We start from the raw sequence: 17,019 nt of genomic DNA on the forward strand, positions 1-17,019 counted from the left end.
GCCAGCTTCTGCAGCGGAGACCCCAGTTACACAAGAATGTGCTTCCCGGTCACCCCAGATCCCACCAAGCATCTTCCCCCTTGCATGGTTAGTTTCCTTATTCTCAACTACGTCCCACAATTGCGTCCTGGAATTTGAGTTTGCAACCCCTAACAGCCTGCAAAGCCTTCAATTGATAGACAGATTACCTGGAATGGCAGGGGGCGCTGCCCAGGAGCCCACGGCCTCTAATGGCCTCCATCAGGGGCTCCTGGGACCCAATTCTGATTGAAATCCTCTCTCATGGAGATTTACAAACATTGCTAACGCCATTAATTACAGGGTCTGGATGGGAGAAAGGGTGTGTGATTTGAGTTGAGGTCACCTGGGAGCCTGTGACTTTTGCTGATCCTGGGCTGTGGCCCTGGAACTCCTGGCCGGGCAGGGAGATGCCCAGTTTCCTGGGTGTGGTGGAAACCTATGTTCTCACGGGGAGAGGAAGCCACCACAGTGGGTGAGGTGAGAACAAGAGGTTGGGCATCCTGGGTGGGCAGACGTGGCTACAGGTAGCTGCCGCAGGCTGGTGCCTGGCCCAGATGCATCCTCTACACCCTTTCTGCAAAAACTGCTGTCATGTGCAGAAATGTGCAAAGTCTGAAAGTGGGTGCTCAGAAGTCCCCCCACCATGTGTGTGCAGGCAGCCCTCGAGTCTCAGCCCCAGGCCCAGCCATGTACATCTTTCAGGCAACTGAGGATTTTAAAAAAGAGGTGTTTTTGATCTCCAGGTGGCTGTGGTTTGAGCAGGGTGGCGGGAGGGGACTTGAGGCTCTCTTGTCTTTGCTCCAGGCCTGGCCAGGGAGCTGGGCCTGCCTGGAAGTGACAGTGCTGTGGTGCGCAGGCTGGTGGCCAAGCTGCAAAGGAGCAAGTGCTACAGGGTCTGCCCTCCCGCTGCGGGCCCCTCCTCTCCTGCTGCCGGGACAGAGCTCCCCACATCTCCCCTCATAGCAGCCCCCATCCCCAACCTCAGTGGTGTCCTGCCTGTTCCCTTGGCCCTCTGGGGTGTCTCCTGCCCCAGGGATGGCCCAAAACAGGGCCTGGACCAGTAGGAGAGGCAGGTGCATGACGGGGCACCCTGGCCGATATGACACAGCCCCCGGAGCACAGATTGGCACCCCTTTCCTGGGAACACAGGCCCCCATGCCCCCAGGATCACCATCTGAGAAGGGCTACATCACTGGCACTCTTGGCAAGAGGACGAGAGGGGGCCTGGCACTGAGAGGCTCTAGGCCTGCCGTGACCAAGCAGGAGGCGGAGCCATGCTGGCTCAGCTGCCCTGGGGCCCACAGCGCTGGACTGCCCAGAGCTATCAGATCACTAACTGAGAGGTGGGACCCTCCTGCCCAGGGGAGTCCTGACACTCCCGATCAGAGCAAACACACAAGAGACTGAGAGGCTGGCCGGGCACGCCCTCACCTGGGTCCCCTGTAAAGGATATATCGATGCAGGACGTAGCTCTTTCCCCTGGAGCTCACAGAGATGTTCCTGTTCTTAGTCCAAAAGTCCAACGCCAAGGCCAGGGTCTCAATGTTGTCCCCGGGGTGGAGCCAAGCACCACCTCCCCCGCAGGCACCCTTCCCAAGCCCCGTCCTGGGAGGTCTCAGGAACGGGGATGCAGGGCAGCACGGGGAGGGGTGCCCACCGTAGGAAGGTGGTTCTGCAGCATACCCTTCAGCATCTGGGGCATCTCAGAGAGGAACAGACCCTCCATCAGCCAGTAGGAGTCCCTGGGAGAAGGACAGCTCAGGCATCACACCACCCCACGCAGGACGCCCCGCGGGCCCCAGGCTCCCCCCGCGCATGCCCTGCTCCCTGCCCCGAAGCCCCCGGCTGCTCCCCAGTAGTAGAACTCAACAAAGCGCCCACCGGGCACAACGAAGGGGTGTCTTGAGTAGATCAGAGAGAAATGCTCAGGGTGGCTGAGGACCTCTGGCCTCACCTGGAGTCAGGGGAGAGGGCACAGGGAGCCTGGGACCCACGTGGAGTGGGGGCTGGAGGAGGCTGGGAAGCTGGAGGCCCTGGCAGCCGTGGGCTTTCTAGCCAGGCAACCCGGGCTTGGGTTCTGGCTCTGGGGCTGCTCAGCCGTGTGGCCTCGGTCAAGGTCTGGGCCGTGGGGAGTCTGGTCTGCTGGTCCGCACATGCTGGCCTCTGGCATCCCAGCAAGAGCATGACGGTGTGCAGGAGCCTGGACCGCTCAGCCCAGTGCCCCCCGGCTCTTGGCTGCCACTGTGAAGCCAGGCCCAGAGGATCAGGGCCCCCCAATTCTGGCCCAGGTGTGGATGAAACCCCAGTACCTTTTCCCAGTGAGGCGGATGTGGACGGACATGGCCAAGGGAGAGCACGGTAGGACCAGAGTGGGGCTTGCTGTGTCCACATCAGGTGTTTTCTCTGTCCATCCTTTCCCAGTTCTACACCCGTGAGGTGGCTTTAGTGGGAGAGAGTCAGCCCGTCAGGGATTTGGCGGGGAGGAGCGGAAGGGGCTCGGGTGTGCTCCCACTGGGTGAGGGGCTGATGAGGAAGTGGGCCAAGCTGGCACACGACCCTGGAGCACTGTCCTGTGCCAGTGGGTGCCAGGGCCCTGGGGTCAGGCTGGAGGACAGGTGCTGTGCAGCTAGGGGCAAACTGCTGCCCTCTCTGAGCCTCAGACAAAGGAGAGAAAGTGCGCGATAGTGTGCTGAGCACAGGGCTGGGCCAGGATCAGCAGCAGCAATTATCATTCCTGAGCAGAGGCCTCACCAGAGGAGCTCAGGGACCAGGGAGTCCCGCAGGGGAGTGAACAGTCACCATGTGGTGTAAAGGGCAGGACGGGGCAGCCTGGGGGTGGAGGACAGGCTCGGTTTGCCTGGGGGAGGCTGGGGAGGGCAGAAGGTGAGGAGTTAGAAGTAGATGTTTCCGACCTCCCCCTCAGTTCTTTCTAGAGAGTCCTGTAGGGCCCGAGTAGGGGTTCTGGTTACTCCTAAACCCAGTGCCCCCTGGGAGAATGACTCCCAAGCTGTGAGGTACTAAAATTTGCAGAAACCAAGCTAGGCCGCGCTGAAGGCTGGCCTGTGAGACAAGGAGGAAGGTGGCTGGTCAAGTATGGCCTTCAGCGTAGAAGATCTGGAAGTTCACCCCATTTACCACACTCCTCTCGGGGCCGTGACCCGGGCAATGTGGACAAGGCTGTGAAATACCTGGAGGCGAGGGGGCAGCAGGGCAGGCTGCTACACTGGGGGCAGGGCCACCTGTCACTCCCTGACTCTGACCTGTGACCTCTGGCAAGCGGCAGCCACACCCCACTCCGCCCAGGGCCTTAGCCTGAGGGTCCCACTTCTGCCACCAGGGGGCAGCTGTGAGCCAAGGAGAGAAGGCCCCCAAAGGGGACATCTGGCTTCGGGAGGGCCCAGCCTCTTGGTTCCCTGTCCAGCCCCCACCTACACTCATGGTAACGTCTGGAACCTTCTAGGACAGCCAGATCCTCGCCTACCAGAAGACAGGCCAGCAGTGGGACTTCTCCAATGCCTGGGCCCCCTGCAGGACCTGCTCAACAGAGGTGAGGAGGCAGGGATGGGGCCTCTCCCAGGGCCTCAGCCCACGGAGGTAGAGGGTCCGCCTGCCTGGTTCTGGGGAGGCGTGAACAAATGAGGCAGAGGCCCTTCTCTGGCTCCTCTGCTCTCTCCGCCTCTCACTCAGCAAACACTTACACCTACCTCCACTTGTCAGGGTAATCGGCCCTCCTCTCTCCACACCCAGGCCTGGATGGGAGCAGGTTGGCCCCCGGCTCCAGGAGGGAGGTCTTAGCGCCCGGGGCCTCTTTCCCTCCTTGAGGAGAATAAGGCTCAGGCCTCTGCTCCCCCTGGGATGGGGGCTCTGGAGATTCAGGGTCCTACCTGGGGTGGGGTCCAGGTCTGGCCAAGTCTCCTTCAGCCAGAGCCCAGGAAGTAGCTTTCCAGCTGGCCCAGAATTGCATCCGAACCAACTGTGACATCTACTCCAAAAAGTCAGCCATGTATGAGAAGGTGAGCTGCCCCTGAGCCCAGTCCCTCGAGGTCCTCCTCCCCACGGTGAGATGGAGGAATGGTCAGGCTGTGCAAAGCCCAGGCCCACACAGCTGGGGACAGTGGCGGCACCTGGTGGCCATTCTTGGGCACTGCAGGGGTCAGAGCTGCTGGCCAGAGCAGCTTCTCCCTAAGGGGCTCCCATTTCTGGCTTCCCTAGAGACCTGGCGTTGCGGGGCTGGGGTAGGGCCTGACCTTAGAGCCCGTCCTCTTGTCCCCAGTATGATGTCAGCAACGGTGGACAACCAGGTGGTGGAGGGGAGTGTGAAGTTCAGGTGAGTGGGCCACAGCCTCCAGGGACCTTTGGGGCTCTGCCGTCCCTGCAACTGACCATGACCTCCCCTCTCCGGACCTGTTTTTTCCATGGAGGTGGGTCCCAGGGAAGGGCCTGACTGGTGCTCCCTGGTACCCCTGGGGCTATGCAGGGCCAGAACCTCTAGGTGGGGACCCATATACCCCATAAAAGGACTTGGGGGCCTTCCCCAGAGATCTTGCCCCACTGACCTTACCTCTCTCCAGGAGGGGTTTGGCTGGACCACTATGGTGACCGGCTGAGCTCGGGGACCCACACAGCTTTCCTGGAGCCCCACTGCCTTGCAGCTGCCCTTCTGCTTAGCCTCCTGCCTCAGGGACGGGCCTTCACTCCTCACCTGGCTCCAGCTCCTGCCAATTAAACCTCCACATGAGTCCCTGTGTTCTCCTGCCTCTCGATCCTTTACCCCTGGAGAGCCCACCCCCCACCCCCAGGCTGGTCCTTGGTCACAGTGGAGTGGAGGCAGGGTAGGGACCTGGAGGTCACGGTTGGGCCCTGGAACATCTAATAAGGTGGAAATGCTGCATTGTGGAGAGACCTAGCTTTCCTAACCCACGTATCCCAACCCCATGTCCCCCACCACCAGGCCTCCCAAAGACATAGTCCAAATGCTTTATTGTTCTGCTGAGATGCTTACAAATACTGAAAAACATCCAGCCTGGACCCAGCAACCATGGCCCAAGGCTGGGAAGGGGGACAGGGAGGTGGGCTTAGTGTTAAGGCGGAAAGGGCTGAGCACAGACAGCTGGAGGCCTGGTCCTCTGCTCTCCATTTCATCCCCCTTCTGAGGCTGCAGGGAGGGCAACCAGACCTCAGGGCACCCCCCTCTGCTGCTTCCTCTCCTGCTCAGGACTTCCATCAGGGAGAATCTGAACAACCCTGTGTCAGAAACTCAGCCCTATAACAGAACCCCAAAGACAGCCTTCTAGCTTCTTCTCCCATCCAATGGCTCCTCCTCTGGTCTATAGTTCCCAGCTTCACCCCTTCTGGCTCTCAGCAAGGCACGAGTGGAAGGGGGAGGGCTGGACAGGGGAGCCAGCAGGCTGTGTATCAGGGCCTGGAGACGCAGGCAGGGGGCAGGGAGAAGGTGTTCAGTCCCTTCCCCCCAGCAGGAGATGCCCAAGGGCCTGGGCTGGAGAGAACATGGCACATACCCTCAGACGGGCCCACCGCCGAAGCAGTGGGCTGAGCCACGGAGCCACGGCAATTAGTATGTAACCGTGGCGATGAAGCCGTCACTGTGGTGACCATGGTGATGGGTCTGTAAAAAGGTGATAGAGCTGGGACCTCAAGGATGACACTTCCGGTCTCTGGCCCTTCAGCAAAGTAATAAAAAATATAAACGCAGGACAACAACGGGGTAGAGCGGGGTTTGAGAAGTACACCGCCTGAGCTGTTACCCACTCTGAATGCGGCTCTGCTCAGCCCCCAAGGCCCCTGCAAAGGGGGCTGAGGCAAGAGGGGATCTTTGGCAGCTTCTGGTACCATAATTAGTCCTTTACAAAAGAGAACACAGGCTGGGGAGCACAGGTGCCAGGTCAGAGCGGAGGGGCCCCTCTGTGGCAGCTCCTCAGCCTGGCTGCGCCTGGGCCAGGACCCTGAAGGGTTATTGCAAGTTCTGGGCTCCCAGGAGGCAGCAAAGCCCCCTCCCCAACTTTTATCTCCTGGCTGGTTCTTTAGGGGGCCGGTGCTCAGAAACTCACAGGACGAGCTCCTTACAGAACATTACAAAGTCACTTCTTGTACAAAACCCCAGTCATGCTCCGCCCTCCAGGGCCTCTGGGAGCACTTGTGTGAGGCCTGAGGCCCAGGGCGTGACTGTCTCCAGGGGCGAGTGGAGCAGCAGGCAGTTGGGCCTGGGTCCTGGGCCGGCCTGAGGGTCCACGAGGCCCATTCAGTCAGTTCATGAACTGGGTGTAGCCCTCTGCCCCGGTGACGATGACATCCATCCAGATGCGCATGGCCTCTGCGGACGGGGCCACCATGTAGTACAGCCGGTCGTGGGTCTTCACACAGAAGGTGAGGGCCGGGTTTGGGCTCTGCCGAGGGAGAGAGGAAGGTCTAAGCCAGGGCCCACCCCCAAAGGCCAGGAGCATCTTGCATCTGCCTCGCCGTCTGCCCTTCCTCTCTCTGGCTCCAGGACGCCCTGGAGCTCGAGGCTGAGTCCTAAATAGGCCCAGAGCCCAATCCCCACCACCAGGTGGGCCCCAAGCTGAGACAGTCCCCTCCTCTCAGCTGGGCAGTCCTTGGACCCTGGCAGGGACAGACGCTGCCAGGCGGGGGCCCTGCTCCTTGGTACCCGCAGGCACAAAAGGGAAAGACTCAGTCTCAAAGGGCTGCTCCAGTGAGGACCAGAGTCTCTTCTCAGCAAAAGACGAACAGATGGAAAAAGCTACAAGTGGGATGCTGGGCCCCAGGACCCCAGAAGGGCAGAAGATCAGGGATAGAGTGGGCATCTGAGGCTTGGCGGGAGGGAGGCTGACCTGCATGAAGGCAGGTGGTCCCAGCCTCAAACGTCTCCTGTTTACCAATCCTCTTGACCAGATCTAGTCTCTGAGGGCCCCCTACTCCCCTTGTAGCCATCCCTTCTGCACTGCCCACCCCCACGGAGGGACACACCCTACCGTCATCTCAGGATTGGGAGGCAAGCAAGCGTACTCACGCCCACAGGGGCTTCCTGCTCTCTGCAACCCACCTGGCTCCCCCCTCAGGCCTGGGGGAAGGGGGGGTACTTAGGGGAGAGTCAAGGGTCAGGGGCGAGAAGGGTACAGGAGGCATTAATATGCAGTAGTTCTGGTTACAGGCATATGGGGAGGGGTACCTCAGACACCATAGTGAAGCTGAGAAACCTCTTCTGGGAAAGGGAGAGGGAGAGAGGAAGAGAAAGTTTAGAAAGAGAACAAGAGATGGGTCCGAGCCTCTGAAGAGGGCAGGCTGGAGGCCTTTGCTCACAGGGCCCTGCTGGGCCCACCCCTTCCCCAGGGCTGTCCCTCTGCCCCTCACCTTGGCTGCACTGCGCAGGTGGTCATAGTACACTTCCTCGATGGCCTGGAAATAGATGACCCCTTTCAGCTTCGTCTCATGCTTGTCTGCAAAGGAATAAGGGCCAGGCTCGTGGACGTGGAGCGTCCTCACGTGGGAAATGGAGTGATTCCCAGGACTCCAAAACAGAGCCCAGCAGGGAGCCCGGAAGACATGGTCAGTGTTCAGCCTCACTCAGAATTATGGAGAATGCAAATTAGAACTCCACCGAGACACCACTTCTAACCTATCGGAACGGCAAAAATACACCCCAGATACACAGCACACTTTTGGTAAGTCTGTGGAGAAACAGGTGGTGTAATAAATCTGACAGGTGGGAACTGGTAAACCCTTAGGAATGGTTTGGCTGCATCGACCAAAGTTAGAAAGGTGTTTGCCCCTCAAGCCAATTTTTACACTTCACGAAAATTTATCTTACACATGTACAAAATAACAAATTTACAAGCTTCACCGTAGCAGTACCTATAGTCATGAAAGATTAGAAACAAGCCAGGTATCCATCAAGTGGAGATGTCTAAGCAAATTAGAGTGTGCCACATCATGGAATACATCCAGCTGTTTAACAGAATGACAGAGAAATATGATATAGATACAGATTCAGAAATAAATCTAAGGACTTCCCTGGCGGCACAGTGGTCCGGGAAGATCCCACATGCCACGAAGCAACTAAGCCCGTGAGCCACAACTACTGAGCCTGCACTCTAGGGCCCGTGTGCCACAACTACTGAGCCCACGTGCTGCAACTACTGAAACCCACGCAGCTGGAGCCCGTGCTTTGCCACGAGACAAGCCACCACAATAAGAAGCCCGCGCACTGCAACGAAGAGTAGTCCCTGCTCACCACAAGAGAAAGCCCACTCACAGCAACAAAGACCCAACGCAGCCAAAAAATAAATGAAAGTAAAAAAATTTAAGAAAAAAAAAGTATCCGCCTGCCAATGCAGGGGACACGGGTTCGAGCCCTGGTCTCTGGTCCAGGAAGATCCCACATGCCACGGAGCAACTAAGCCCATGCGCCACAACTACTGAGCCTGCGCTCTAGAGCCTGCGAGCCACAACTACTGAAGCCCACGCGCCTACAGCCCGTGCTCCGCAACAAGAGAAGCCCGCGCACCGCAAGAAAGAGTAGCCCCCGCTCGATGCAACTAGAGCCGCGTGCAGCAACGAAGACCCAATGCAGCCAAAAATAATTAATTAAAAAAAAAGAAATCTATAAAATATTCCCAGATATCAATATCTAGATATAGATATATTTGAGATAGAAAGATCTCTAAGACACATTAGCAGGAAAACAAGGAATGTATTGGGTGCTACCTTTTGTGTAAGAAAAGGGGTAAGAATACATGTTTGCATTTGTTTATATTCCCCTAAAGATACTCTAGAAGGATACACAAGAGATTTAAAAGTGGTTACCTGTAGTGAGAGGGGGCGTAATGCTCAATTTAAACCTTTTTATGTGTCTTGAGTTTTGAACTATATGAATGCATTTATCTATCTAACTCCAACAGTAAAAACTGGAAGGAAGCATACAGCATCTGGAGGCAGGGGTGGCAGGAAGGAGGTGGGCAAACCCGCAGAGCAGATGACTGCTTGGGTGGCAGGGACAGGGCGCTGGCAGGAGAAAGCACAGGGCCCGGGCCATCCCGTCTTGGAGCAGGACACCGAGCAGGCACCTCAACTGACGTCCTGGGCACTGAGCCCAAGTCACAAAGGAAAGGCCACAAGATCACTAAACTCAGACTGCGATGGCTGGCACCTTCCCCCACCCCCAGTGTTGTTTCAGGCCCAGGTATCGATCCCAGATCATTGCTACAGCCTCCTAATGTGCCCCTGCCCCGCCCCCTGCCCCTCAACTCACTGGCCCTGATGCCGAGGGGGGAGTTTCCGGAAGCAAATCGAATCCTGCTGCCTCACTGGACGTTGCTGCCTCCTTGGCTGGGCAAAGGTCCCTGACAGGCTGGTGCCAACGCGCCCCTCTGGCCTTGCCTCACATCCCTCCCCTGCACCAACTGCAAGTTCTCTCCGGCCAGATTGAGCTTCTCACGGTCCCCTAACAGTACGCTCTGCCGACACTGGAATGGTCTCCAGCCCATTCCCTTGGCAAACTCCTATGTCATCTTCAAGACCCATTGCAATTGTCACCACTGGCGTGCACGGTTGTGCTCTCCCGTGCCCCTACAGCACGGATGGTCCTCTGTACAGATCTCACGGTGCTGAATCTGAACCCTCCTTTATCTGTTCGTAGGTCTAGCTCTCCAACACTGACTGCTATATCCTAGCACACGGCAGGTGCTCAATCAATGTTGAATAAATGAGCCCGAGGCACGGGGATCCAAAGAAGTCAGAGACCCTTCTCTTAGGAGCCCACAATTCGGGGGAAAGGAAAGCAGACACACAGCCGCTTATTAGCTGTGTGACTCGGGCATGGTTAGGACTCCAAGAGAACGCCTACAGGTCACTGGCAGTCACGAGTGTTAAGTGAGAGAACACACTCTGACTGTTCAGCACCGTGTCTGGCACAATGCACGTGGCATCTGTCATGACATCATTGTGCCCCAGGGCTGGTGCCACATGGCAGAGGGACCCTGTATAACACAGGAGTTAACAGCGGAGGGCAGGAACCGCTCCCAGTGAGGCGGGACCAGTAAAGGCTTCCCCAGAGGTGGCTTCTGATCTGGACCCTGTAGAATGGAGGGGTTTCATGGCGTAGGTGGGAGGAGGGTCCAGACAAGGGCAGGGAGGATGTCAGCTTCGAGGAGCAGGCCAGGCACACCCAGGGCCCTGATCCAGCCACAGGCCCGCCTCCACCCGGCACTTCCTCCTCGGAACAGGGACCCAGCCCCATCCTGGCCCCTGGGCCTGGCCTTCCCTCCAGCCTCTGTTCTCTCCCATCTCTTCCTTTACTGGAAATAGTGCCGCATTCCTGCCTCTGCTTCCTTACCTCCCACCTACCCTTGACGGATCACGTGCAATCTGGCTCCCACCCCGGTACGTGGTGGAAACCATCCTCTCGTCAAGACCCAACCCCGAATCAAATGGCCTCTGGGTCCACACCACTCTTGGCCTTTCTGCAGCCTCCATCATCGCTGGTGACACCCCCTGCCTGCACATGTCTGCTCCCTTGGCTGGCTTCCTTCTCCATTTCCGCCCTGCCCTCCCCCTCCCCTGTCTGATTGGGTCTCCTTTTGTTTCACAGACATTAAGGAAGGTCACACGCGCCAGGCACCAGCCCAGCACCTGGCATGTGGCTTCCTGCCTCCTGCCCCTTTCGCTTTGCTGGTGCCTCCTTCCTCACAAGGGTGGACCTGCCCCAGAGTGCAGCTCTGTTTCTCCCTCTTCTCTGCTCTAAAGTCTAATTGCCCAAGATCAGTCTTAGCTCTGCCTCTTAGCAGCTGAGAGACCTTGGACAAGTTACTTAACCTCTCTGTGCCTGATTTTCCTCATCTGTAAAATGAGTGTAAAAACAGCGCTTACCTCACAAGATCACTGTGAAGATTAAATGAGATGAGGCACTTAGAGGGCTCAGCACGGCATCTGGCTCATACAAGTGTTCAGTAAGTATGATCTGCTATCATTAGTATTATCGTTATTATTATCATTCCAACAGCTTCAACTTTCACTCTGCCTCTAACCCTGACCTTTCTCGTAACCCTAGATGCCCCAGGGGCACTTCAACCTCAACGTGCCTAAGATGGAGTTGTCCTCCCGGGCCTGTTCCTCTCAATCCTGACAAAGTCCCTTCCCAGCCTAGGTGGAAACATGGGGACACGCGTGTCTCTGCCTCCCCGTTCCCAGGGCCCAGGTGGCCAGGGAGGGCTTCTTGGAAGGGATGGCACTTGGTTGGGGACCAGGTCAGGGGGGAAGCAGGGTGCTCCAGGCCTGAGCGACTCCAGCACCAAACCCTCCGGCCCTCTCCTTCCAGGCTCCCAGCAGGACCGCTCCTCCCAGCTTTGTGGTTGGGTGGGGCCGGATGACTGGCTGAACAGACCCCAGCTGGGGCATTTAACGCCAGTGCCAACCCAATCAGGCTTTTCTTTACCCTCTGCCGCTGCAGCCAGCAACATTCTAGAAAGGCATGTTCTGAAGCAAAGAGAACGCTGACGCAGAGCAGAGCCCCCGCCAACCCACGACGTACATGGACACGTACCAGGAGTAAGTAGGGAAACGCGGGTTTTGAGCCACTGGGATCTTAGGACAGGTCGTTTCTGCGGCGCAGCCTAGGCTATCCTGACCAGGATGTGATACAGCGTCCCACGCTCCACGTGGGAGCTGTCCAGAGGGAGTTGCAGGGATGGGAAACTAAGCTGGAGGCTGGGTGCAGAGGGCGGAGGGAGCAGGATGGGCCAGGGGGCTGTCCTCAGGGCTGCCCTGAGCGTCCCGGGCACCGCTCAGCTGCTGGTGCTGGTGCCTTTGCAGGAACTTGCCCGAGGGGGAATCCACAGGACTCCACGCGCCCACAGCATCTGGGGCCCCCTACAGCACTTCCATCATTCTTTGCTCACTATCTGCCTCCCTGACAAAAGGCTCCAAGGGAGAGAGAGCTGTGGCCACCTTGCTTATCACCAGAGCCTAGAATAGTGCCTGTAACTTATTAGATGCTCAGTAATATTGCTGAAAAAATGAATGCGTGAACAATATCAATGGAGGTGAACCAGGTATACTCTGTACATTTTCAGAGAGGGGAGGACAAGACCCAGCCCAAGCCCCTGGACCCCACTTGGAAGCTTCCAGAAGACCCGCTGTCCTGGGTGACAGAGCTCAGGGGTCCTGGCTCTGGGGCAGTCTTGGGGGAACTCACCCACATAATAGGAAAGGGTGCGCTTGAGTCGATCGAAGACAAACCAGCGCTTCTTCCATGATTTAATCTTGCCACCCATCTTGACCAAGTAGCCACGGCAGACCTGGTGGAATGCAGGGGTGAGGAAAGACCCAAATGTGCAGCCCCTAAACCTTTATTCCCTGAGCAGCAATGTCAGTGCCATCGCCTGTGCCTGTATTTGTCGGGGGGCTGTCCCCAACATCTCTTCAGGCCAGCACACCTGGTCCTGGGACAGAGACCGCTGGTGTTAGGGCAGGAACTAAGGCCACTATTCCGAGGACCCAGGAGGTGCCTCTGCACATGGGGTCCCCACCACGACACCCACCCCGTGCCCCAGGGCCATGCGTGCCTGTACCTTGCTGCTGAGCACCACATGCAGGCAGGTATCCACACCGTGGCCTGAGGACTCAATGTGGGTCTTCAGGTCAAAGTCCTCCTTCCGGATCGGCAGGTAGCGGGTCAGGGGTCGTGCCTGGGAGCAGAGGGTAGGATCAGTAGGGGCCCCTCTCTTCCCCTGTCATTCCCTTGCCCGGGCCCCTTGGCTTCAGTCCCGAACCCCCGAAAGCCTGCCATCACTCCCTCCCCACCCTCCTGGCTGTCACTCTGGTTTCATGGGGCTTTGGCCAAAGCAGGGACCTGGCACGCCTGTGCTGACTCCACCCAGGTCTGGGCAAACTGCTGAACGGCTCTACGCCTCAGTTTCCCGGACACAGCTGTCCTTGTCCTGTTCCTGCCCCTCCTCTCCCTCCTGGGCTGAATGGAACAAAGCAAAGGACCAGATGTGAACATGCTCTTGGAAGAAAAGCCCAATAAGAAGCCTGGTCTTGGGGGCTTCCCTGGTGGCGCAGTGGTTGAGAGTCCGCCTGCCGATGCAGGGGACACAGGTTCATGCCCTGGCCCGGGAAGATCCCACATGCCACGGAGCGGCTAGGCCCGTGAGCCGTGGCCGCTGAGCCTGCGCGTCCGGAGCCTGTGCTCCGCAACGGGAGAGGCCACAACAGTGAGAGGCCCGCGTACCGCAAAAAAAAAAGAAGCCTGGTCTCTAACTTCCTGTGGGGCCTTGTTTGGGTCACAGTCCCTCTCTGGGCCTCCGTCTCCTTATATGTAAACAAGGGCTTTGAACTAGAGAATCTCTAAGGTCTGTTCCACCTCAAAATTTCTGATACTTAACTAGAATTCTCAGTCAACTGGAATTTTTTTCTCCTCTTTATTTCGAGGAAGAATGTTAGAATGACATGAAAAGGAAACATTACAAATTATTTAAAGAAGAAACAGGGACTTCCCTGGTGGCGCAGTGGTTAGGAATCTGCCTGCCAATGCGGGGGACACGGGTTCGAGCCCTGGCCCGGGAGGATCCCACATGCTGTGGAGCAGCTAAGCCCCTGCGCCACAACTGCTGAGCAACTCCCGCTCGCCACAACTAGAGAAAGCCCGCACACAGCAACGAAGACCCAATGCAGCCAAAAATAAACAAATAAAAATAAATTTATTTTTAAAAAAAGAAGAAACAAAACGCTCAACTTCCCGGAGGTGCCCCAAAGATGAGCTGACGCCATCCACCTCCTCAAAGCTGGTGGCCCCTGCAGCCATTCCTGAGCCCCGGCGCAGGGGGCTAGAGAAGAGAGTCCCAAAGAGACCACTGACAGAGACAGGAAAGGGGAACTAGGCATTTAGCAAAAGATTCCAAGCACAGAGATCAAACTCACACACAGAGTTTCTTAATTATTTCTAAATTCCCGAGGCAACCTACCCCTTAGAATTCATGTTGCAGCAACATCAGGAAATCATGGAGCTATGATCGCCAGTCACTGCTGGGTAGGACCTCCACGCTGGGGAGGCCTATGGAAACCCCCAGAGGAAGGGACAACCTGTCTGAATCTCACAGGTTCTCCCAGGGGCCCAGGGTCTGGGACCAGACACATGAGTCGATTTCCCTGCCCAACCAACCTAATTTCTCCCTCTCCCTTCAACTGCTCTGCTCAAATCTCCTGTAGAAGGAAAAAGCCCAGGGTTGGCTTTTGTGTAAGGATGGATTCTTGTCCCAAGGAGAAACTAGTACGTTCTCTTTTGGAGATGGAAACCGAAAGTCAGAGTGAGGCCAGCTGCTGGTGGTGGGGCCTAGAGCCAAAAGGTCTGGTGGAGTGAGGCTAGGACAGCCACAAAGCACCAGAAGCAGGAGGGCATCAGGGACCGGGAAGGAGGTGCAGTGCAGACTCACGAGGCAGAGGTGAGGCCCCTGCGAGAGGCCAAGGGTAGCCACCCTGATTCTGACTCAGCTCCCATCACTGGAAGGCCTGTCCAGACCCTCTTCTCTAAAAGGTGGCCTGCCGCATCCCCACAACCCAATCAACACACACACACACACACACACACACACACACACACACACACACACACACACACACACACACACACACACACACAGCGGGTCCTTGTTCCTTGGGGCCAAACAAGTCCCAGGTAGAATTCTCCTTGTGCAATCCTTTCTGGAGAGAACAGGCTCTACAGCCCAGCAGGGGTAGTACCCTGGGATATCCCGACCCCTCGTCAGCCCTACCCTTAAGCCCACCACCCACTCACCTGTGAGAACTGCTTCTCCCGCATCTTGACCTCCTTCTCCACGAGCTGATGCCTCCGGGTGCTCTCGCCCTGCAGCCTCCGTTCCACCTGCTCCCGCCGCCTCCGCTCCTCCTCCAGGGCCTGCCGCCTCAGCTCCATCTCCCGCTCCTATCCCCAAAGCCAGGGCTCAGTGCCCACCACTGCTCTCTTCCCCCGCAAGTCCCTGCCACCCCTCCTCAGGCCGGGGCAGAGCCACAGGAGGCACCCACCTCAGAGGGCAGCCTGGCATGAGGGGCCATCATCCTCCAAGCCCACCCTCTCTAAGGACTTGGCTGACAAGGGTAAATGCCTTAAAGTGAGACCAACCTGGCTTCAAATCCTGGCTCTACCACCACTATGAGCTCTGGACCCTGACAAACTCCCTAAGCCTCAGTTGCCTCATCTGTAAAATGGGGCCAAGAGTGCCTACTCCTGGGATTGCAGTGAAAATTAAATGAGATCATGTGAGTAAATGCCCATCACTAACTCTGGCAGGAAGGAAGCACTCAATAAAAAAATGGGGCTTTTATAATTCTATCTGAATTCCTAGGACATGGATTGTCTAAACAACCTAATCGATAAGTGAAGGCCCTCTGAAACTCCAAATGAGAAACATTTATGGTTGAACTTCAGATTTTATGGGAAAAAAATGAACTTATGAAAGCCATTATCAAAAGATTTTCAGTCATTGAAACAAATCATTAAATACACAGCATGTGGGTGATGTTTTATATGTCTTCATCAATGATAACAACCTTCATATTATTAACTCCCATCCGTCATTTCTTCCCAGCTCAACACTCAGCAGAACCTCCTTTTTCTCCATTTGTCAAGAGATGTTTGTAAATCTGCCCTCCTCTGAAGTAAATAAGACTAAGAGGCCTTCTTTTCTGGTTGACCTCCTGCTCCCCGGGTTCCACTCTTAACTCCAGACATGCAGAATGCCCGGGTGATAGAGACAGACGAGCTTCTGCAGATTCTCTATTTCACCTCCTCCCCAGGCACAGTTTCCTCAGCCTGGCTGTGCCCACGATGAACCCCTGGCCCCTCTGCTGTGTCCCAGGCCCATCGGTAGGCAACGTGAGGCCCCCGCAGCCAACACCTCTGCTCTGGCTTGGACATCTGCCTTCTCTCTGTCCCCATCCTTCAACCCCAGGTCCTAGCCATCCCCAAGAGGAGTGACCTGGCACTCAGGTAGACAGGAATCAAAATTTCTGTGGTGGCCAAACGTCCAAAGAAGTGAACACACAAAGACTGGAAGCTCCCATATGGGAAATTCACCGTTGGACACTGGGTGCTGCCTCCCCTTTTCCTAAGAGCTGTGAAACTGGTCATCTCGCCAAGCCTCCGCATCCCCCACTTGAGAAACACAGGCTTTGAAAACACTCTTCCTCAAGGGACTGCTGCGAGGACAATGTGGGTGAAGGGGCCTGGGGAGGAGCGGAGGCCCTTGGCGGGCGGAGGGCAGCCCCGGGGCCTCGCACCTCCTCCGGCCTCCCATGGCCCAGATCTGCCTCACCCTCGACTCCATGAGCCGGCTCTTCTCCGCATGGGCTTCTTTCAGCATCTTCTCCATTTCTTCCGTCTTCCCCACATCCAGGCCGCTGGCACTGGGGAGGCAAGGGGAGGAGGCACGCGGTGGAGGCGGCGGCCCTGGTGTGGGCAGGACGGCGGCGGGCCGTCGGGTGGCGGCCGGGGCGCGGGTACCTGGACATGGTGTCGGGGGAGCAGGCCGAGTTGCCCCCCGTAGAGATGCTAGTCTCCATGCTGTCTGAGCTCTCCAGGCTCAGCGTGTCGTAGGCATGCTCGCCCTCCTCCCCTCGCTCCCTGGACACCGGCAGGTGGTGCAGGATGGAGTGATGCAGGAGCTGCGGGAAGCCCGAGGGCCCGGCCGGGAAGGGCGTGGCCCCGTGCAGGGCGTCCCACTGGCACTGCGCCTCGGCCGCCGCCTTCTGCTTCAGCTCAGCCAACCGCCGCCGCTGCTCCTCAATCACCTGCTGCCCTGCAGGAGCGACAGGCGGGAGTCACGGGGGGCACCCCACCTCCCCAGGGAGGACGCCGGCTGCATCACAGACGGAGGGAGGAGGCGAGCAGGGAGAAGGGAACACGGGGCAGCCCCCTTGCCCCCCACCAGCTTCCCTGAAGCCCCCGCAGCTCCAGGTCCGGCTGCCCTG

General features: G+C 57.4%; 2 protein-coding genes and 1 pseudogene across 8 annotated transcripts in view; 1 reads left to right on the forward strand and 2 right to left on the reverse strand.

Moving 5' to 3' along the window:
* Positions 1 to 1,448: 1,448 nt before the first annotated feature.
* LOC309964907 (trehalase-like) overlaps positions 1,449 to 17,019 on the reverse strand; it is a 419,483-nt pseudogene continuing 403,912 nt past the window's right edge. The window contains exons 3-4 of the transcript in view: positions 1,815 to 1,975; positions 1,449 to 1,763 (exon numbers count right to left, since the gene is read on the reverse strand). The product of the transcript in view is annotated as a trehalase-like (transcript). The remainder of the gene's footprint in view (positions 1,764 to 1,814; positions 1,976 to 17,019) is intronic.
* On the forward strand, positions 2,204 to 4,747 carry TREH (trehalase; the record flags this gene model as incomplete). Its single annotated transcript, XM_082844054.1, is given in 7 exon segments — positions 2,204 to 2,326; positions 3,482 to 3,539; positions 3,542 to 3,568; positions 3,922 to 4,034; positions 4,295 to 4,348; positions 4,593 to 4,608; positions 4,611 to 4,747. Coding segments are annotated over 7 exon segments (528 nt in total).
* PHLDB1 (pleckstrin homology like domain family B member 1) overlaps positions 4,983 to 17,019 on the reverse strand; it is a gene marked incomplete at its 5' end in the record, with an annotated part of 39,884 nt that continues 27,847 nt past the window's right edge. For 4 of the 6 annotated variants that reach the window (XM_082845711.1, XM_082845712.1, XM_082845707.1 and 1 more), the window contains 7 exons: positions 4,983 to 6,425; positions 7,390 to 7,475; positions 12,227 to 12,329; positions 12,603 to 12,719; positions 14,828 to 14,974; positions 16,365 to 16,455; positions 16,553 to 16,847. In XM_082845711.1, coding sequence (XP_082701837.1) covers positions 6,285 to 6,425; positions 7,390 to 7,475; positions 12,227 to 12,329; positions 12,603 to 12,719; positions 14,828 to 14,974; positions 16,365 to 16,455; positions 16,553 to 16,847 — 980 coding nt within the window. In that variant the 3' untranslated portion in view covers positions 4,983 to 6,284. The other 2 variants (XM_082845709.1, XM_082845710.1) reach the window with 2 other exon arrangements.

The sequence above is a fragment of the Leucopleurus acutus genome (genome assembly GCF_964270905.1).
Source record: "Leucopleurus acutus genome assembly, chromosome: 8".
Lineage (NCBI taxonomy): Eukaryota > Metazoa > Chordata > Mammalia > Artiodactyla > Delphinidae > Leucopleurus > Leucopleurus acutus.